The sequence below is a fragment of the Mirounga leonina genome, unplaced genomic scaffold (assembly GCF_011800145.1).
Source record: "Mirounga leonina isolate KUSES-001 unplaced genomic scaffold, KU_Mleo_1.0 Mir_151, whole genome shotgun sequence".
In the NCBI taxonomy this organism is placed as follows: Eukaryota; Metazoa; Chordata; class Mammalia; order Carnivora; family Phocidae; genus Mirounga; species Mirounga leonina.
Window position 1 is genome coordinate 68,832,387 of NW_023270377.1, and position 23,790 is coordinate 68,856,176.

Here is a 23,790-nt window from a genome sequence, read left to right on the forward strand (position 1 = left end):
TTAATGGCTCCAGATACTAAAATGCTGAAGGAAGGGGGGAAAAGGCTGTGAGTTCTGTTTTAAGAGTTCTTCCTGCAAAACCTAACTGGTTTCATATTATGGTTTTGTTGTTAGAGCAGTATTTAAAATTATAGATGGGAGGCTTTATTAGCTACATTTTCACAAAAATTGCTGTTATGTATTAACGTGTGTCAAGGTATTCATAATAACAATAGTCTACTATAAAGCTTTCATAATGAATATAAAACCAGGTACTTGGACAATATACAGCAACTCGACAAATAAATATAGTTTAAGAGACTTGCAATAGAAAAAGTGAGAAGCTATAGGGGGCCTAAACTGAGAGAGAGAGATCCCAAAGTGGGAACTGCATCTGAAATCCAGTGTATATGACAAATGAACAGTTCAAGGATGGGGATGCCATCCAAGACACAGACTTGTGAGGCTAGGATTTTATAAGTTACAGAAGTCCAGAAAGTAAAGCGGGGTTAAAGTTCATACTCTGCCTGCTGAAACTGTCATACATAACAACTGGAGGAACACACCAATGCCTCTCATTGAAGGACCATCTATAAAGTAACAAAATGGTAGGGAGCATTCTGTCTTCTGAAGCCATGATTATGTCATTTTAAAAAGGTTATAGTAAATGAAATGCTCTTTCAAACCCCCAGTTTTTAGCTTTCAGTTAGTTAGTTAATTTATGTATGTATGTATGTATGTATATACGGATGTATCTATGTATGTAATCTCTGCACCCAACACGGAGCTTGAACTCATGACCCCCAAATCAAGGGTCACATGCTCTACTGAGTCAGCCAGGCACCCCAGCTTTAAAGTTTATATGATGTTCTCCAAAGTAGCCTACAGTAATAATTTTGGTTCTTGCCTAGAAATTATTCTTTTTCCATTAAAATCTTGTAGAAAATTTACATATCTGTGCACATATTACCAAAATATAGGCATGTAAGAATATGTTTTCTTTTCTCTACTTGAACTAAATGTTGAGTCCCTGGCTCAAGCCTACCTTCAGCTCACCAGGAATTTTTTTTTTAAATTAAGGTCCTACATGTTTTATCTGTACCATAAAATTATGAGTGTTTCAGTTTATCATATAATTAAGGCTTCACATTGTCTTATAAGGTTTGCTAATTGCTTTGGGTCTCCAAATCCTTGTTTCTCCAACCAGATTATATAGCTCCTTAAAGGAGATGGATCTTGTCATCCTCTTTTTTTGTATTCTTGTCACTGACTAGCAAGACAGGGCAAATAGAAGGAGTTCAAATACTTCTTGTCTAAGTGACTGACAAGTGAATTTTTAAGACATCAGCTTTTTTCAGACATGTCAGAGCCTCTGTATATACTAGAATTGCTAGGTACAGCACATCTTATTTCCTTAATATTAGCACTGATGGCAGCTCCACAGCTGCATCACTGTTTTACTCTTCTAAACCCACAAAATCTTTGCTGCGCCTCAAAGCTACCACATATCTGCTGATCTAATCATAATGATAGCTACATTAGAAATGTGCCAACTGTCTAACCGGCATCTTTCAGTAACAAGTGCATTCTTTGTACTTTTATACTTTTGCTTGACACATATAAATCAGATGAAAAAAGACACGTGTAAAGAATAAACTAGAAATATACACAGAAAATCAGAAATAAAGCAAAGATCAGCTCTTTGGACACATAAACACATGAGCTCTATTTAAATAAATAGAAGTTCAAATAAACTCACACTATACTTTGTATCCTGAATCCTAGACTCTGAAATGACTTTACAACAGTCAATAATGTTAGTTTTGTTTATTAAATCAAGACTTTAAGCCAGAGGGCAGGGACAGTATTTCTTTGTTCTTCTAGTGGCTTGCCGTGTCAGGTACACTCAGCAGTTCAGTTAATTAATGAGTGAAGAAAATTTACCAATATCACCAAATTCTTCTATGTATTCTATATTATTGCTCTCTACATATTTTCTGGCATCCAAACACTCTATCTAGACTTTTGTGTAACTTCCACAAAAAAAGTAGGACAGAAAGATGAGGGCAAACAATTTTTGTCAAACCCTAGGCAGCTATAGTATTTAGTTTGGCAACTGAAGTGCTTCCCAGAAGCAGTATTATAAAAATCTCTTATTTCCAAGATCTTAAAAATGACCAGTATATTACAATCCTGGCTTTTAAAAAAGTAAATTAAACAAAATCAATTTATATTTACATTAAGAAACAATTTGTTATTTAAATAACTGCTTTCATAAGTTACTACGTCTGACAATGGTGTTCTACAAATGAGAGAGAGTAGTTTTGTGAAGAATAAGTAGGTCTATTTTTGTGTTATTTAATTTTGTAAAGATTTTCAATTTTTAAAATTGGCTATAAGAAAAGAGTAACAACAGGCAACAGTTTCTTGGTTCTCTAAAACACTGCTCAGCTATTCTCTGGAAAGTCTACATTCATGTTAGAATTTTTGAAATTGTTCTTAAGAGGAGAAGCTATGATATTTTTTTCTTCTGAGATTAACAGTGATAGGATGCAGGAAGTTGAATTTACTATTGAATTCTGCCAAGATCCTCTACTTTTCACTAGTATTTATCATATAAATTAAACATTACACCCTATACCCCTGATCTTTGGTACCTTCTGCTGTATACCAGTCTACAAATCCCATGATACTTTAAAAATACATCTACAAAATCTCTGGTACTCTTCAAGAAGAGGAGCTTATTTCCTTGCCTCTGGGGCACCTCGTAACTTATTTCTAATGAGCAGAATAAAGTGGAAGTGAAGGTATGTGATTTTTAGAGACTAGGTCATATAAAGCACTGTGGCTTCCTCCTTGCTCTCTCTCTTGGATCTCTTATGTTCTTACTTTGAGTAAGTAATTGGCCAGGTTGTGAGGAAAGGCCCACATGGAAGTCTCTTGCCAACAGTCATGTCAGTGAGCCATCCTGGAAGTGGGTCCTCCAACCACACCAACCCTTTAGATGACTGAAGCCCTTGCCCATGTCCTGACTTTAATCACATGAGATCTTGAACCAGAACCATCTAGCTAAGTGACTCCCATATTTCTGACCCACAGGCACTGAGATAATAAATATTTGTTGTTTTAAGCTGTTAAGTTTGGGGGTAAAATTTGGGGTACTTTATTGTATGATGGATGATGCAATGACCCCTCTGCCAAAATATCTTGTCAAGAAAGACTGTGGAAACTATGGTGGTGTACAAGTGCAACTCAGGGGAGCCTGGGTGGCTCAGTTGGGTAAGTGTCCAACTCCTGATTTTGGCTAGGGTTGTGATCTCAGAGTGTGGGATTAAGCCCTGTGTCGGGCTCCGCACTGGGCATGGAGCCTGCTTGGGGTTCTCTCCCTCCCTCTGCTCAACTCCCCACCCCCAGCCAATAAAAATAAGAAGTGAAACTCAGGTTTTCCATTAAACTGAGTACTTTTCCCCTGATGCCTCTAAACTATAAGCAGAGTACTAAGGGTCATCCAATTATACAAGCTCTGCTGTCTTGACTTTTTTTTTTTTAAGATTTATTTTTAGAGAGCACACGCATGTTCGTGTGCACCGGGGTGGGGGGTGCAGTGGGGAGGGGCATAGGGGGAGAGAGAGACAATCTCAAGCCGACTCCCCACTAAGCGTAGAGCCCAGTGCAGGGCTTGATCTCACGACCCTGAGATCATGACCTGATCCAAAATCAAGAGCCAGACACTTAACTGACTGAGCCGCCCAGGCACCCCTTGACTTCTTTAAGTCCTTTTAGAAGTCAAAGGACTCTTGCATGCTCTGTGTAGGAATACCATGAATAGAGGTTGAACTACAAATTTCATGTTTCTCAAATAAAATTTTCTAAAAGCTTCTTTCCCCTCAATATACCCTTTTCCTCTATTGTCTCATTTTCCAAGGCACTCAAAGTTGGCATTTGCCATGTCAATGGGTCTTTCCCCTGTCAAATATCCTAACCAAATCCTAAACAAAACAGTCTAAAGAAAACAAATCCTCAAACCACTCACCAAACTGAAGGAAAGAACAGTGGGTAATTAGTAGTTTCTTTGTGTGATTGGTTCAAAGCATTTCTATTAACTTAGTAATTCATTACAGAGGCTAGGCCAACTGATTGGGAATGTGATTTCTAGAAATCATTTAGTTTTTAAGAAGACTAATAATATAAAAGTATATTGAAAATAGAAAAAAAATGAACTGTACCATTTTCTTAGCCATTTCTGCATCATACCTTGCAGTTTTTATATGTAGATGTATACTTTTATAAAATTGCAACCGATAACCAATATATTTTTTCATTTTGGAAAAATCCTGATATATCCAAAATTGAAATACTTTAGGAATGGATTTCCCTTGTATTAACTAAATTTAATTATAACTCAGTATGTATAGATCAACATATATGCCAATTGAAAAGATTTTAATTCCAATTACTTAATTTGGCAATATTTTTCTAAATGAAGCCTAACTTTTTACAATATAGAGCCAGCTCTCAAATATTCAATAAATCCAATTTATTCATTCTTTTAGAATATATTTATTCTTCTTTTTAATCTGTTATATATTTAGTGCTCATTAACACTTTGGCTCTGGATATATAAAGAAACATGAGAAAGCTGAAATACAAAAGAGTTAATTTTTATTTTTATTAAATGGTTACAGTATAAGAAGACTGAGTTGATGAGCTATTCAAGTATTAAATATGTGGCTGTCAGATAAACATTTCCCCTACTAGTAAAGATCATTAAAAGAACTCATTGAATTTAGATTTATTTCTTACTTGGAGCTTTATTTTTTCCCCTCTATTGTCTGTCTACAAATTAAAGTTACAATTGATGCAACATTATTAATTCTTTAGAAATAAGCCATCTCTGACATAATTTCTGTTACTTATATTTAACGTTAGCCCGGGTATCCAGACATATATTTTACAAACAAAAGACATCTTATAAAAATAAAACAAATGTAATTTAAAAAAGAATTCTGTTGAAGGTTCCCACTGAACACTTAATGACTGAAAAATAAACTCTAAAACTTCCATAAACAATGACAAATTACCCAAATATAAAATAAATGAAATTATTAACATATCTAAAAGCCTTTTACACCATCCCATTTGTTTTAACTAAGACTAATCTTTTCAAAAATACCTTCTCTATATTTGGAACTGAGATGCCAGATAATAATCTTCAAAGAAATGTTGTAAATGGAGTACAGGAATTTTGAACCAAAATTAATGGTAAATGGTAAATAATATTTAGAAGTCCCTGAAACAGGAAAGTGGAACGTATAGTTTACTTAAGCACTAAATTTATAAGTCACCATTTTACAGTTCCATTATTTTATAATAGACCCAATCATAAAATTGTATTTCAGAAGTCAGAATCACTGTTTCTGAATTTTGTCTTTTGCAAAATAAACCTAAACATATTCCAGTGCCAGGGTGTCTTGTGTTTATCAGCATTTTCAGATAAATGGAAATTGCAGTGGGGGTGAAGAGATGATGATCCAAATAAAAAAGAATGATTTAAAAAAAAGTGAAATGGGAGATACTTTAGAGAACTTCCCATTTTAAAACTTTTGTATATAGAAATGTATCTAAATTGGATTTCTCATATTTGATGTTAAATGAAAACAAGTTAAGATAGTCTTTAGTTATGGGAGGGGTGCCTGGGTGGCTCAGTCGTTAAGCGTCTGCCTTTGGCTCAGGTCATGATCCCAGGGTCCTGGGATCGAGCCCCGCTCCGTGGGGAGCCTGCTTCTCCCTCTCCCACTCCCCCTGCTTGTGTTCCCTCTCTCGCTGTGTCTGTGTCAAATAAATAAATAAAATCTTAAAAAAAAAAAAAAATAGTCTTTAGTTATGGGATTGGTAACTGAATAACCTTGGCACATAAAGCTAAAATCTTCTACCTTATCTAGAAGAAAAGAAATAAATATAGCATTCTTGACTTCATTGGTCTTATGGATGTTAAGAGTCCTCATTTACTGGGAGATCGTACTTTATTCAAAAGCTGTTTCATCCTACTAAAACCTAACTCACTAAAAAAATTCCTTTTTAAACTTAACATTTCAATGATTCATAAAAACATGGAGAACAATATGCATCTATATATCCACTACCTTGATTTAACAAGTATTAGCATTTTGCTTAAGCTCTTTTTAAAAAAAAGAAGTTGTAGATACAACTGAAGCCCTCTTTTTTCCCTTCCCAGAATCAGACTCTTCTTTCTCCAATTGTAGAAGTGCTCATTTTTCTAAAGAAGTTGCATAACTTTCCTGTCCATGTTTTTATACTTTTACTATATACTTGTGTTTTAATAAATAATGTCATATTTTATATTTTAAGAAATTTACATAAATTATTCCCATTTTATCATTTTGTAATTTCCACTTTTTATTCAACACTGTTTCTGAAATCTAAGCATACTAATATATAAATATTTAGTTAATTTTAATTTTTCTAAAGCGTTTCATGTAAAGGTGTACCATTCTGCTACTGATGGATGTTTAAGCTGTTTCTAAACAATGTAGCTTGAACATCCTCGTATATGTCTCCTTGCAGATACAAGAATCTTCCTTTTTATGTTGTCTCAGTGAAGCTTGAACATCCTCCTATTTATCTCCTTGCAGATACAGAATGTTCCTTTTATATCGTTTCCTTTTGCTTCAACTGGTTAGGTAGATTTTTAAAAAAAATTAAGCACAGGCAATTGAAGAAAAAAACCAGAGTGTTGTTTTCTAATCCAGAATCATCTGTGCCTTACTATCTACCTTAGTTAAATGTTTTATTTCTTTGTTAAATGCCTGTGATATAGAAATGAGAATAACAGGGAACATGAAACAAACCTAAGCCTTTATTTTACTTGGAAATAGTGCTTCTATTTAGAAACATGTAAGTCATTTGTTTGTGTATAAACAGAATTTCTGTTTAAATTCCAATGGTGGATCTACCTCAGGAAAATTAAACAAGGAAGATGTGTTACGTATCTGCATTTGAATGCTGCTTTTTGCAGAAGCAATGGTAGGATTGAGAAGAATCTTGTCCACCTTCTCCCCTGTTCCTGCCCACCCAAATTTGATAGAATACTGACTGAATAATTCAGAAAGTCTGTGGAACCTGACTTCTCATTTCTTATTTCCTTTAGGGAATAAACCAGCAGTGCAGTCTACCTTTAATTCTTTTTCTCTTGGTATTCCTGATTTTACTTTATCATGTGGCTGATCAAGAGTCAAATTATTCTTCCTTGCTTCACTGTCTTCAAGCAGGGGAACATAGCCAAAACTGTTATCTGCAAGACAAAAACCTCTTGCATGTAAGTAGAGAATCCTTTTTTTTTGGTACCACATGGAAAAAATAAAAACAAACCAGGAACCCTAATTTTAAAGAGATTTTAAACTTCAAAAATTCTTTAGATAATAATTATTTTAACAATTAAAATTTTTCCCATTTAGATTTTTTTCATTCCCACTAAATACACAAAACTCCTACTCCCAAAATAAGTGGTGTAAAAAATATGTAGAATTTAGAAAACTAGAAACTCTTTGCAACTTAGTATCAACAATAGCAATTAAACTTTTAATAAGCCGTATTTCCAGGTATGCATCCTTTGTTTAAGATAATTATTTGCATAACTACTCCATACTTATTCTAGGAAAATTAGAAAATGCAGACATGCCAAAAATAAATAAAAGCTGCCCACAACTTTTATGACCTATGAATTATTCCTGTTAACATTTTGGTTTATATTTTATCACAGTTTTTCTTTTTCTATACATATAAATTCAAACAAGATTATCTTTTTTTGCACACAAAATTATGTATTTTTTTATCCTGCTTTGTTCATTTTTCTATATATTATGAATATGTCTTATGTTAGTAAGTTAACATCTGTTATCATCACTTTTTCTTGGCTACATAGCTATTCGTTATATGAAGGACTAATAACTGTTGAACACTTCATTATTTCTAATTTTTCATTATTAGAAGTTATATTGTGATAAGCATCCTTGCATACACGTCTTTGAGGTCTTGAACAAATATTTTCTTATGACATATTTTTAGGACTTGAATTTTTCATTTAAAAGGCACAGACATTTAAGAAAGTTTTTGCTATTTACTGATAAATCGTCTTCTAGGAAGTTTCATCAACTGGGAGTTCTACAGTATAGTATATGTGAATGTTCATTTCCCCATACCCTACAAGTATCCATTTCTTAAATAAAAATATGTAACTGCACCACAGTTATTAAAATATCAGAACTACTGAGAAACAATGGAGAAATAAAAAAGAAAAACCTGATTTCCACCTTTCTTTTCCCCAAGAGTTTCAAGAAATACATAGAAAATTAGTATGAACATACCTTGACTGGAATTCACAAGAAGTAACTGTGATTTTAGCTTATCAATAATAGTTTGTTGAAGTGACAGCTGTTCCTGTTGCTCACGTATTATCTGCTCATAGTTCTCAGTCTGCTGACATAAAAACCAGTTAGCCTGATATTTACTGACACAAATGTACATACATTTACTGTCCACTAATAATTAATTACATATAGATATGAGCTGCTCTACTGCCATTTCCCAGGTATTGAGCATGTTATTTGTGAACTAAAAACTGGCTCCAACAGTGTATTAATAATCATTATAAACATCACTGGTTTAAAACACGTAAAACACTGTAAAATTTTAAAAAATCATCTTAATTAAAGAAATTTCAGTTAATAGTTCAACGTATGGTTTCTTGGTCCTTCAGTTAGGATAAAAAATGTAATTTAGAATTCAGTCCCTAATGACAACAACAAAAAAGCATGAATGACAAAATGGATGCTATATTATCCTACAAAAATACCTACTAATAACTTAAAAAATGTTAAGATTTCATATCTTTTAGGGTGCCTGGGTGGCTCAGTCATTAAGCGTCTGCCTTCGGCTCAGGTCATGATCCCAGGGTCCTGGGATGGAGCCCCGCATCGGGCTCCCTGCTAGGCGGGAAGCCTGCTTCTCCCTCTCCCACTCCCCCTGCTTGTGTTCCCTCTCTCGCTGTGTCTCTCTCTGTCAAATAAATAAAATCTTTAAAAAAAAAAAAAAAAGATTTCATATCTTTTAAATAAACAGTTTTGAATTTGTATTTAGAGTATAAAACCACAAAGAAAGTAGCATAACTAAGACCCTATGAAAATCAAAGGAACAAGTACAAATTATAAAATTATATTGATTAGAAATTTCTTTTCTCAGATTACATTTTAAGAAGTCAAGAGAATATGTGGTTAATCCTTACTGGATATCTTAAATATAATAATTTCCCTTATATTTTTAATCCATTCATCTTGCTATTTTATTGCAATGGCTGTGAGAATTAAGCAATGAAAGAAGATAGCAGTTTGCATTAGAGAATAACAGATGTTAACAAACCTTTAAGCAAATATGAAAATGTTGCATTACAACTACCAAATTAGTACAAAGTCTTAAAAATATATTACCAACAAATAATAGAGAATTCTTTATCAATTTTTATCACTGGTGCAACAATAAATGATTAAATCATAAATTCCTTGAATGTAAAATAGGGTCCTAATAAGCTCAGAATGTCCTTCAGTAGATACTAAATTTTTGATTTTGAGGGGCGCCTGGGTGGCTCAGTTGGTTAAGTATCTGCCTTCAGCTCAGGTCATGATCCCGGGGTCCTAGGATCAAGCCCCATGTTGGGCTCCTTGCTCAGTGGGGAGCCTGCTTCTCCCTCTCCCTCTACTGCTCCCCATGCTTGTGCTCTCACTCTCTCTCTCTGTCAAATAAATAAATAAAATCTTAAAAAAATAAATATTTGATTTTGAATTGAATTTTTATCAAAGTTCAAAATTAGTGAAATTATTCTTTTCAGAGACCAATATGCTTAAAGTTCTTTATAAATTATACAGCTGTTCCTAGATTCCCAAAATAAATTAGCTTAGGAAATTAAAGCAAAATACCACATTTTCCCAAATGAAGGGTGAAATTTTGTAAGTAATACACTTCAACCAAGAATAACTGACAGAGCTGATAAATAACTCAAGTGGTTTGTTATCTTTGCACGTTGCCTGAGAGTAGTGTTATATAACTTGATACTCCCATAGAGTTCTGCGAAGTAATTTATACATAGGAGATATTTAGTACATCCTTGATGAAAAAAAAAAGGAAATAAAGAATCCAAGTTAAAAAAAAAAAAAAGAAGCCAAATTTTATTATTATAAATAGAAGAATGTATGTTGTGAGTCCATCTGGACCATCTGACCTATAATTATGAATCTCGGAACTAAACCTTAAACACTAGGGCCCGGCCTCTCAGGACAAGACATCTTACTCCTACATGAATTTATATCCAAACCCCTAGAGTGAGTAGGAGGATTTAAAGGTCAATAGCAAATTCTGTAATAGCTTAAATTTACCTGGGCTGAAAAAAAAAAAAATTTACCTGGGCTACATAGAACTACCAGGCTGAGCAATCAGCAAACATGCGGATGTTATTTCTTCACTATCTACTTCTGTGTATTTACAACTTTCTCCAAAGAACTCAAAGCTCTTCATAAACACTGACCAATAAATGCCCATTCTTTCACTACATTTCGACAGGTAAAAGTATTCTTCTATCCAGACATTAAGTAACCAGTACAAAAAACTTAGCAATTAGAGATATACCCAGAATAAGCATGTAAGTTACTCAAACCTCAGCCCACTCTCCTTCTACTATATATTTTTTTCCCACCTTCATGGAAAACCAAAGGACTTGTATTTTCTTTTGGAACCAACTCAGAAGGCTCTGCTAGGTAATATTCACCTTTTAGTCTCTGGCTTAAAAACATACTTTAGCACACCTACATATAAAATATTATAGTAAATGAATAATGCTGAAAATATATTCACTGGCTGGGAAAAATTTCAAGTTGAAGTTCTAAACTATTTCTTAAACTACTTAATAAAGTACTTCATAAACTCTAGCAAACTCTGTAATAACTTAAAAACTGATATTCTGGAAGTATAGTAGGGGAAAAAGAATAGCATTGGTCCTTGTTTTCTTACTGCTTTTTCCACATACTTACATTATAGCAATTATAGTATCCTAGTCTAATTATTTCTGATTTCGCTTTAGACTATGACCTCTTCAAGGGCAGAGGCTATTTTCTTCTGGTATCTCTAGAGTATACAGCAGAGTGGCTGGCAAATTTTGAGATGCTCAGTAAATATTAGTGGAATAAATAGAATTTAAGTTGTTAATTAAGTTGTTAAGTATCAGAGAAATAGACATGACTTCAGAAGGTACCTGAAAGAACAGAGAAAAGGCTTTGCTTATATTCTATAAGGGAAACAGGAAAAATGGAGACAGGTCAGTAGGTGAGTAAGACAAAAGGACATTAAGTTTGAGAAAATGGGTACAAAAGATAGGCAATTATCCAAAGATCTTTTTTTTTTTTTTGAAAAAAGGGAAGCTTATACCATCAGCAAAAAAGGTGCTAATTCAAGAAAAGAAAATACATATTCAAAAAATAGTATAAAGATTTTGACCACAAGGCTATGAGAGGGAAAGTCCAGAAGAAGATATTGTATCAAATTGGGAAATAACCAGTAGAATTAAATTTATTTGTTATATTTGGAAACTGAAAGAATAAGTTTTTTTTCTTTTTATTAAATGCTTTTGTTCACTGAACAGATCTGAATAAACTTACAACCTGAAAAGTCCTTTTAAAAGGTGAGATAATTGTTGTACTGTCACAGTATTTTTTTTAAAAAATACAATTACAAACCAAGTACATTACAGCCCTATCAGAGACCCCACAAAACAGAAAAATCACTAACAACCACATTGAAAATGTACAACAGCAATGTCTTGTCAACACTTCTGTACAGAGCACAGACATGACAGCTAAAACAGACAGAAGAGAAGATGCTTTTGACAGCCAGTGTGTGTGAATGATTCTTTGAGTCAGATGGCAGCAACAAGTTACCAACTAGGAGATGTGCATGACAACTAACCATCCATCTGTATCAAACACCATCTGGCCAAGACAACTCTGGCTTCTGTGTATTTGACACTCCTTCCAACTCCAAAGACTAGTAAAACAAGTGGTCTACCAGCATCTAAAGAGGTAAACAGGTACTTAGGTACTTGTGCCATAATGTACTCTGTATTCTTTCTTAGTGTTCAAAAGCAAAACTTAAAACAATGCCCATTAATTTAGTACACATTTTAAGTTTATTAAAGGTGGTCATCCATACATGTCCTTCCCTGCTCATAAACAAAGCAGAAAGCTTATCTTTAGAACTGTCCCTTTATCCAGGGAAAATTTCAATTCATCTTCAAAACTAAGGCAGCATATTCTCTATAATTTTGGATATACAGCTGCTCAAGTTTTCATGGGTTTCATAAATATTAAAAGAGTTCTATAAATTGAATTTTTTTCCCTACTGCTGACACTGAAAACTGTCATTTTCATATTTTCCAAAGCACTTATTTCCTAGATGGGGGAACAAAAGTTCAAGTGCCCTTTGTCATCAATGATACTTGCAAAAGGTCAAACATTGTCTCTTTTCATCCTCAAGAACTAACCTCAATGTTCTGAAAAATACCATTGTTTTCCTCCAGGTATAAAGACAATAGGAATTTAATAAACTGAAATGGGTTAAAAAAAAAAGAATCTCAATTTAAAAACCTTTCAGACTGTTCCAAGATTAACAAAGAGGACAAAAGCTTTATAGAAGGCTACCACAAATGCTCTCAATAAGGAAACTCCACAGTTCATGAAGTAAGACAAATAATAACTGTCCCAATATACAACACTTTGATCACAAACTACCTTATCTTGAAACTCTGGGTAAACTAAATATCAACTTCAATTTTAAATTAAAAAAAGAGATTGTATAGGATTAGCAACTCAGAGACCCTGGTTTACACAGTTTATTCTTCAACCATTCTCTGCTATATTTTCTTATAACTAGGTTACAAGCCCTGCTATACAACCCCCCCACCCCCTGGCCCCATCAAGACTTACCTAGACCTGCAATTTGACAGATCAGATTATCAATCTGATTATCTACTATTTAGTGACAGTGCTGCCACCAATTTCTCAGCATGCCAAATGGTAAAGAATGACAAACTATTTTTATTTTATGATCTTTGTTTTGGTTCTGATTAATTTACTTAGTCTCTTTGAGCTTTGTTTTCTTTTTGAAACGAAAATGATATTTGCTGGAAGCACTGAAGGAAATAGTGTGTATAAATTATCTGGTACATAATAAGCTTTTTGCAAATATTAGTTCCTTTCCTTTAATAATGAGCAAGGTATCTATATAAAATGTTACCAAAGCATGTAGCATATGCATCCATTAACTAAAGCCCTGACTACCACTGAACATGGACAACATGTCATCAGACTTACCACACAACTTCCCCATGCTCTAAGCCAGTTTTGTCAGTCTTTCTTCTAGTTCATTGTAACCCAGGACTCAGAAGTTTCTTTTTGAGCTCTCTCAAAGCTCAAAAAAAAAAAAAAAAAAGCTCAAAGCTCAGTGGTACCTCCACTGAATCAAAAACATTCTGTCAAGCAAAAAAACTAAAAACCCTGGTTGTCCAAAGTTTGCAAAAAGAAAAAAGTCAAAACTGATTAAGAAACAATTAATGGCTGTTAAAAATTACAAAAGTAGCACACTTGTTGAGAAAATGCAAACAACAAAAAGGTCTACCATCACTACCACTACAAAACTCCACATACGTACAAGGTAAAAAGTGAGTCTTCCTTTACTGTGACTTCCATTCCTCCTCAGGGTTAACTAGTGACACTTTGGTATGTACCCTTTCAGAACTTCTGTGCACATACAGATACGTAAGTAACAGAAGTTACTTACAAAAGTAAGATACATTTTTAAAAAACTGTGAACTATTCTGTAACCAAAATTTTCAACAATACATTATCATCATATGATCATTTCACTGAATACATACTATGCACCAAAATCAGAGAGCTCTATTTTATTTCATTTTAGTTCTTTAATCTTCTGAGTAGATTATTTCCCACATTTTACAGGTGAGAAAACTGAGGCACGAAGAGGTACAAAATAACCTGCCCAAAGTTTCTCAGTAGGCAGTGGAGCTGGGATTTGAGTTCAGGTTTGCCTGACCACCAAAGCCCAAGCCCCTAAATAACCACTACGGCATACCAAGACCCTCTTTTTGCTATATACTCTCTCCTTAAACAATCTTAACTGAAGTGGCAGGTTATATACCAGACTCTCAAATTTCTCCTTCTAACCCAGACCGCTCCTTTGAGGTTTCTAGGTCTCTCCTCTAGATCTATGTGGCCAAGTGCTGTTGGCAAAGCATTTCAACTTTTACATATTCAGAACTGATGATCTCTTCCCTCCAACTTCTCTTTCTCCCTCCTCTCACCCAGCTCCCTGCAATATCAGGTCCTTTGCACTCCTTCTTTGTATATGGTACCACTATCTATCTATCCAGAAAGCTGTAACAATCCTTCACAACTACTTGTTCTATAGTCAATCCATTACCAAGCGTCAGTTTTAATCTTGAATCTCTCTCAAATCTATCCACTTTTTTATCTCCAATGTAGCCATCACCACTCAAGCCATCACAACCTTAATTAACTACTGCAATAACCTCATTGCTCTCCCTAAATGTATCAGCCAATCTATTCTCTCAACTGTAGCCATTTTGTTTTGCAAAACGCATATGTAATCATAACACCCATTCAGTCCTCCCACTCTTTCCCCAATAAAGATCTTCAATGGTTTACTACTGCATTCAAAATACAGAACCCCAAATCCTCAATATGGTGGTCTCTAAAGACCCTACACAGTCTTGCCCCTGATTCTTCTCATTACACCTTTCCCTTATATTTTCAATTCTTTTAGGCCAATGAGTCTTTATAACACAGATCCTTACACCTGGAAAGCACCCTGACCCTGTCCTTCATAAAGACTATCTTCTCTGACCCCCTAGATTATAGATTAGGTCAAGTCCCTAAGAGATGTTCTAATTTCTTCCTAATACTTATCAGAGTTTGGGGCACCTGGGTGGCTCAGATGGTTGAGCATCTGCCTTCGGCTCAGGTCATGATCTCAGGGTCCTGGGATCGAGTCCCGCATTGGGTTCCCTGCTGGGCAGGGAGCCTGCTTCTCCCTCTGCCTCTGCCTCTCTCTCTCTCTCTCTGACTCTCATGAATAAATAAATAAAACATTAAAAAAAAATACTTATCAGAGCTTGAAAATTTACATTTATGAGATTGACTAGTCTCTGCTTTACTAGATGTACCACCATTCCATGAACCCAGTACATGGAATGGTTCCTGATACAATATACTGAGTAGGTGCTCACAGTATCTTTGAGTGAACATCATAATTTAAACATTCCCAATTATTAACAGATCTTCTTGAATTTGTATCTTAGCATACTTGTCTAAAAATTTTGATAGGATATATTTCTGGAAATAAAAAATCTGGAACAAATAATACAAATATTTTAAATTTTGATAGGTAGAAAATGAGTCTATGGCAAAGTACTGACAATGTACAGTAGAAGAAATAAAATTTTGATCAGAAATGGCCAGAGCACTTTTATTCCAATACCAGTAGCTTCAGCAGAAAAAAACAAGCGTCAACTGCTCCAATTGCACAGACACTTTACCCAGATTTTGGGGACGAAAGAAAGGGAAAAAAGAAGGGTGGTAAAGAATGAAGCCATGCACATCTTAAGTGAAAGTAAAGGCATTATTAAATAAAGCAGGACCTATAATAAAGGCATTTTATACCTTCATACAATCCTAGAAAACATATTCTATAAGCTTTTAGAGGTAACATAAGCCTGACACTTTACATTTCAGATGGGTCAAGACTAACTCTAGGATAAAGCAATCTGACAACACAATCCTTAATGCCTTAACATTTGTTGTCAGAAAAATGTTTGGATCTGGGGTGCCTGGGTGGCTCAGCTGGTTAAGCGTCTGCTTTCGGCTCAGGTCATGATCCCAGAGTCTTGGGATTAAGCCCTGCAATGGGCTCCCTGCTTAGCAAGGAGTCTGCTTCTCCCCTTCCCTCTGCCCCTACTCCAGCTTGTGCTTTCTCTCTCTCTCTCTCTCTTGCTTACTCTCTCTCAAATAAATATATAAAATCTTAAAAAAAAAAGTTTGGATCTGTAATTTATGACAAAAAGACAGTGCATGGTTAAATTTAGTCTTGAGGATTTCATCTTAGACTCACTGATTAGTCAGTAAGGCTCTTTACTTAGCAAATGGGGTGGCTCTAAATATTCTGTATCTTTCCCTTTTCTTTGCAGTACACGAAAGGGAATTTTCTTTGTAAGCACCTGAACTATCTTATAATTAAGAGATTTCTACCTTTGTATACAAGACATTGTTGATTTTTCACTTTTAACCAAGAACAGCAAGGAGACAAATATGTTTTAGGCCACATTTCTTTTTAAAAATTTTTTTAAAAAAGATTTTACTTATTTTGAAAGACAGAAAGAGCATGAGCAGAGGGAGGAGCAGAGGGAGAGGGAGAGTGAATCTCCAGCAGACTCCACACTGAGTGCAGAGCCTGATGCAGGGCTGGATCCCAGAAGATCATGACCTGAGCCAAAATCAAGAGTCAACTGCTTAACTGACTGACCCACCCAGACATCCCTCCACATTTCTCTTTTTAATGAAGGAGATTTCTATTTTCTTTTTACATAATGCAAAGATCTTGGGAAAAGCAAGAGATCAGCTGTAGGAAGTTTTCTGAAACAATTCATTTATGAATATGGTAATCTGATTTTAAATGGCAATTTTAAAATTTCAAAATGTTTTTATTTTATTTTATTTTATTTTATTTTATTTTATTTTATTTTATTTATTTGTGAGAGAGAGAATGAGAGACAGAGAGCACGAGAGGGAGGAGGGTCAGAGGGAGAAGCAGACTCCCTGCCGAGCAGGGAGCCCGATGCGGGACTCAATCCCGGGACTCCAGGATCATGACCTGAGCCGAAGGCAGTCACTTAACCAACTGAGCCACCCAGGCGCCCTCAAAATGTTTTAATTATTTTATTCTTCTTCTTTTGAAAAGATGGTCTAAGAACCAATAGAGGATACTGAAGTCTTTATTAAATATATTTTGTTTCTTCCACAGAACAGTGGCAGAAATGGATGAGAAGCAACTTGGTATAAGTAATAAAATTGATTAAATATTTTAAGTCCATATTATGGACTCTTGTGATATTTGATACTCTCCGGCAACTTTAGCCTAGTCAGTCAAAAGATGTGGCAAAGACTGCTAATTATTCCCCCATATACATTTGTTTTTTCTTTTAGTAATACAGACTTTTACCCGGACACATAGTCATCTAGTTGAGACTGTATTTACAGCCATATGACCATATGTCTACATTCTGTTCATACGATGTGAACAGAAGTGACCTGTACAAATTTTGGACTGCATAATTAAAAGAAAGCTATCTGCTCTTCCATGCTTCTCTCTTTTCTCACTGGCAGGGAAATGTTAACAAGGCGAACAGCCACTGTGATTCCAGAGAGGGAAACCGTATTTTAAGGAATGGTAGAGCTGCCTTACTATCCCTGGCTACTCACCTTTGGACTATTGCATGAGGATAAACTTCTATCTTAATTAAGCACAGTACTTCTTGGTCTCTTGTTACCAATAGTTTATCCTGTACAGTAACTAATTCAAGGACCAAACCAACTCTACCACTGCCCTGTGTAAGAGTTTCTTCTCTTATTCTGTAAGCATATTAAAAGCTGTCCATGTCAGGGGCTACTGTGATTAAAACATCCCTTTACTTTGGAACAATCAGAAGACCTCTTAGCATGGGTACATATGAATGCTTACACAAGGCAACAAACAGAATAAGCGATATCAGATTATGACCCTTTTAAGTGCATGCTCTATGTTTTATTTATCTTTGAATCCCAGCATTTATTATGTACCTGGGACATCATAAATTGTAGGATGAAAGAAAGAACCATCAGTAACAAACATTATACTCCAGCCTCTTTTCATACGAGACATATAAATCACACAGGAAGGACTCATCCAAGAAAAGAAGAACCCAAAATAGGTTATTCATAGTAATGGGAAGAACAGTTTGAATACCTGGAATGGGCTGTGATTTAGCTAGGTTAGTAAAATAAATCTGGATTCAGATAAACCTAGTTTCAGTATACATTCTGCCACATTGGCTGAAAAAATTAACTTATTTCCGAGTCTCAGTTTTTTCATTTGAAAATGGGCTAACTATTATCTACTTTGCCAGGCTAGGAGGATTTACATATAAAGTATGTGAAACTTGTAAAATGTATTCATTCAATGAATGGTAATTTTCCTTTCTGTTTTATAATGTAATATAAATTTAAGGGCTGAATGAGGAAGAGGATGCAACTGGTTCAGCATTATCTGGGGATATGTGACATTTTAGTATGGAGTAGAATGAAGGCTATACTGGAAATGTGTTCTTAAAATGAGAGATTCTAATACAATTTAAGGGCATGGTGGCAAGAGTGCCTAGGTATAACAATGGAAAATTTGGTATTGAAAAAGAGAAAAATACTTAGGGGCCAGGGAAAGTAAATATACTTGATGATCAATAGCAGGATGCTAGTAATAGAATGAGGAATCACCCTTTGAAATTTAAGTGAGGTAATTTAGGATAAATAAAAGGCAGTATAATCCTCCACAGCAGTTTGTAAAACTCATAACTCCTTTGAAATGATACAGATGAGGAAAAATTAGTGGAGGTCTGGGCATTCAGTTTAATATCCTTCCAAGTAGCAATGAGATATAGAGCTCAGAGGGCAGATCTGGAGTAGGGAGTTAAATTTAGGAGTCATTGTCATAGGTATCTGAAATTATAGAAGATGAGATAGCTCATATAAGAACATAAAATAAGAAGTGAAGAAAGTCTTGAAAAACTAAAATGTACCGGGCCTGGTGGTAGAGAATAAACCTACAAAGGAGATTAAAGAAGTGGGACTCAAGAAGAAATGAGGAAAATCAAACATGCTATCTGGAATGTTAAAAAAGGAAGAGGTAGTAGAAGAGATATATATATGGTCAGCCATTAAATGGAATGAGGTAGCCCTATTATGTATGAATCTGAGACTATTGATGATTTTAGGCAAAGAAGTTATAGACATGATATTTACAGTCAGGTAGATTTTTTCAAATCACAGTTCTACTAGCTTTAGTACTTATTAGATACATGGTTGTGGGCAAGTTATTTCACCTCTCTGCACTTCCTTCTCCTCATCTGAAAAATGAAAATACTTCCTCACAAGATTTGTATGATTAAATTAGGTGACTGTACAAAGCACTTTGGTAAACATAAGCTTTGATAAATTTTAGTGATGATGATGGTGAAGATAAAGACATTTAAAAAAAATATATTTATTTGAGAGAAAGAGAGAGAGCACGCATGCACACATGTGCATTCCTGCACAGTGGGGAGGGGCAGAGGGAGAGGGAGAGTCTTAAGCAGATTCCCTGCTGAGTGCAGAGCCCGATGTGGGGCTTGATCTCATGATCCTGAGATCATGATCTGAGCTAAAACTAAGAGTAGGACGCTTAACTGTGCCACCCAGGTGCCCCAAAGTTAAAGACATTTTTGAAAAATTTTAATCTTTTTCAGATTGGCACCATTCTATTTTTCGAAAAATATGATTCATAAATTACTAACAATGCTTACCCCTGGAGAGTAAGGGAGAAGACAATCATTTTATATTCTGTATATTTTGAATTATTTGCATTTTTTTCAATACGCATGTGCTTTTGTAGTTTCAGCCAGTAGTATTTTAAAAATCACTTACCTGCATTTGGCTTTGTTTCCCTCATTAATTTGTAATACTTGGATGCCTTTGCTTGACAGAATGCTCTTAAATGGATGTAGCACATTGACTTCTTAAATAGGAGTCTTAAATTGTACTTTTTCACAGAAACACGAAGAGAAGAACTGGCTTGGAGTATGGACAACTAAGTCATAAAAGGCTAGTGAGTTTGTACAAACAGATGAACAGCAATAAAACATAGCTAGTAAGAGAATCCAGGTTACACCCATTCTTTTCCTTTTTTGCAACAGATTTTTAAAAAGTTGTGGTAAAATACAGAAATAAAATTTGCCATTTCAACCAATCTTAAGTGTCCAGTTCTGTGGCATTAAGAATACTCACAATGTTGTGTAACCATCACCACAAACTATCTCCAGGACTTTTTCATCTTCCTCAACTGAAACTCTGTACCTTTTATTTTTTTTTCTTTTTTTTAAAGATTTTTTAATTTTTATTTATTTGAGAGAGAGAGAATGAGAGACAGAGAGCACGAGAGGGAAGAGGGCAGAGGGAGAAGCAGACCCCCTGCTGAGCAGGGAGCCCGATGTGGGACTCGATCCCGGGACTCCGGGATCATGACCTGAGCCGAAGGCAGTCGCTTAACCAACTGAGCCACCCAGGCGCCCAACTCTGTACCTTTTAAACACTAACTCTCCATTCACTTCCCTCAGCCTCTAGGAACCACCCTACTACTTTCTGTCTCTGTGATCTCACTACTCTAGATACCTCATAAGCAGAATCATACATCTATATGTCCTTTTGTGACTAGCTTATTTCACTTAGCATAAAATCTTCAAAGTTCATCCATGTTGTACTGTGTGTCAGAATTTTCTTCTTTTAAAGGCTGAATAAATTCCATTGTTATGTATATACTGCCTTTTGTTTATCCATTTATCCATCCATGGACATTTAGGTTGCTTCCATCTTCTGACTATTATAAATAAGGTTGCTATGAACATAGATATACAAATATTTCTTCAAGTCCCTGCTTTCAATTCTTTGGGGTATATACCCAGAAGTGGAACTGCTGAGTCATATGGTAATCCTATGTTTATTTTTTTGAGGAAATACCATACATTTCCCACAGTAGCTATAGCATTTTACAGTTCCATCAGCAATGTACAAGAATTCTAACTTCTCCATATCTTTGCCAATACAATTGGTATGAACCTGCATCTCATTGTGGTTTTGATTTGCGTTTCCCCAATGGCTAATAATGCTGAGGATCACTTCATGTGCTTACAGGTCATTTGTATAACTTCTTTGGAGAATGTCTATTCATACCCTTTGCCTATTTTTAACTCAGGTTTTGTTGTTGTTGAGCTGTAGAGTTTCTTTATATAGTCTAGATATCTATCCCTTATCAGATACATAATTTGCAAATATTTTCTCACGTTCCTTGGGCTGCCTTAATTTTGATGAAGTCCAAGTTATCTAATTTTTCTTTTGTTGCCTAATCTTTTGTTGGTGTCCTATCCAAGAAATCACTGCTAAATCCAATGTAAAGAAACTTTCTCCCTATGACTTCTTCTAAGAGTTTTATAGTATTAGCTCTTATATTTAGGTTCTGGTTTAATTTTTGTATATGGTGAAAGGTAAATCCAATCCACGAACACAGAATTTTCTACCATTTGTTGATGTCTTATTTTTTTCAGCAGTGTTTTTGTAATTTTCAGTGTATAGGTCTGTCATCTACTTGGGTAAGTTTATTCCTAAGTATATTATTTATTTTGATGATATTGTAAATGGAATTTTCTTCATTTCTTTTTCATATTATTTAATGTTAATGTATAGGAATGCTAATTTTTGTGCATTGATTTTGTATCCTACAACTCTGCTGAATTTATTAGTTCTAACAGGGTTTTTTTGATGGAATCATTAGGGGTTTTCTCCATATAAGATGATCTGCAAACAGAGATAATTTTACTTCCTCCTTTCCAATTTGGATACTGTTTTTCTTGCCTAATTGCTCTGGGTAGGATTTCCAGTACTATGTTGAACAAAAGTGGTATAAGTGGACATCCTGTCTTACTCCTATCTTACAAGAAAAGTCTTCAGTCTTTCACTATGGAGTATTATGTTAGTTGTGCGGTTTTCATAAATGGCCTTTATTATGTTGAAATATTTCCTATTCCTGGTTTGTTGAGTGTTTTTAAAAGGCTTTAAAGGGGTTTGAATTTTGTCAACTGCTTCTTCTGTATCAGTTGAAATGATCATGTGGTTTTCCCCCTCTTCATTCTGTTAAAGTGATGTACTCCACTGATTTTGTATGCTAAACCACTTTTGCATTGCAAGAGTAAATCTCACTTGGTCAAGGTGTATAATCCTTTTAATATGCTGTTGAATTTGGTTTCCTAGTATTTTGTTGAGGATTTTTGCATAAAAAATATTAGTCTGCAGTTTTCTTGCAATGTCTGTATATGGCTTTGGTATGAGGGTAATGATGGCCTCATAGAGTATTAAGAAATGTTCCATCCTGTTCGATTTCTGGAAGAGTATGAGAAGGACTGGTGGTAATTCCTCTTTGAATGTTTGGCAGATTTCACCATGAAGCCAGTGGGTACTAGGCATTCTTTGAACTTTTTAATGACCGTTAATCTCTATTTCCTTCCTTCTGCTAGCTTTAGGTTTAGTTTGTGCTTCTTTGTCTAGTTTCCTAAGGTAAAGTTAGGTTATTGATTGGAGATCTTCTTTTTAATCTAAGTATTTACTCTCCCTCTTGGCAGAGTTTTCACAGCATCCCATAACTTTTGGTAGGCTGTGTTTTCATTTTTATGCTTTTAAGATATTTCCTAATTTGCCTTGTGATTTCTTTTTTGACCCACTAGCTGTTTAAGACTGTGTTAATTTCTACATATTTTTAGTTTCCTTGTTTTCCTTCTGTTGTTGATTTCTAGTTTCATTCTATTGTGATTAGAAAAGATACTCTGTATGATTCCAACCTTTTAACATTTATTATGTCATTTTTAATGGCCTAACATATGGGCAATCCTGGATAGTGTTCCACAAGAACTTGAGAAAAATGTGAATTCTGCTCTTGTTGAGTGGAGTATTCTATATACGTCTGTCAGTTCCAACTGGTCTACAATGTTGTTCAAGACCTCATTTTCCTTACTGATCTTCTAATCTGGTTGCTCTGTCCCTTTTTGAAAGTGTTGATAGTAGGGTATTGAAGTTTGTTTGTTTTTTTTTAAGTAGGCTCCATGCCCAGCGTGGAGCCAAATGCAAAGCTTGAACTTACAACCATGAGATCAAAACCTGAGCCAGGACCAAGAGTCAGATGATCAACTGACTGAGCCATCCAGGTGCCCCAGGGTTGCTGTAGAGCTATCATTTCTTCTTTGAATACTGTCAATGTTTGCATCATGTATTTTGGAGTTCTGATGTTTAGTGCATATATAATTACTATATCTTCTTGACAACTGATAATTTTTTCGTTATATAACGCCCCTCTTTATCTTCTATAAAAAACTTTGATACAAAGTCTGTTTTGTCTGATATCAATACAGACACCCTTGCTCTCTTTTGGTTACTATTTGCATTGAATCTTTTCCCATCCTTTCATTTTCAACCTATGCATGTGCTTAAATCTAAAGTTAGGCTTGTATATAACACATAGTGGGATTCTGTTTTTTATCCATTCTGCTAACCTATGTCTTTTGATTAGAGTGTTTGATCCATTTACACTTCAAAGTAAATACCAGCAGGGAAGTACTTACTTTTGCCATTTTGTTGTTTTCTGTATATCCTACAGCTTTTTCTTTTTTTTTTTAAATATTTTTTTTTTTTAAGATTTTATTTATTTATTTGAGACAGAATGAGAGAGAGAGAGAGCGCATATGAGAGGGGGGAGGGTCAGAGGGAGAAGCAGGCTCCCTGCCGAGCAGGGAGCCTGATGCGGGACTCGATCCAGAGACTCCAGGATCATGAC

At 34.9% G+C, this 23,790-nt stretch overlaps 1 protein-coding gene across 9 annotated transcripts in view; it reads right to left on the reverse strand.

The window, feature by feature from the left end:
• Window positions 1–23,790, reverse strand: part of TANK (TRAF family member associated NFKB activator) — a 95,484-nt gene that overhangs the window by 26,983 nt on the left and 44,711 nt on the right. For 6 of the 9 annotated variants that reach the window (XR_004679692.1, XM_035007911.1, XM_035007908.1 and 3 more), the window contains exons 3-4: window positions 8,364–8,475; window positions 7,173–7,291 (exon numbers count right to left, since the gene is read on the reverse strand). Coding sequence is in view for 8 of the 9 variants with exons in the window: in XM_035007911.1 (XP_034863802.1) it covers window positions 7,173–7,291; window positions 8,364–8,475 (231 nt within the window). In the remaining variant the exon portion in view is untranslated. Of the gene's footprint in view, window positions 1–7,172; window positions 7,292–8,363; window positions 8,476–19,841; window positions 20,261–23,790 lie in introns of those variants that run through there. The other 3 variants (XM_035007909.1, XM_035007915.1, XM_035007914.1) reach the window with 2 other exon arrangements.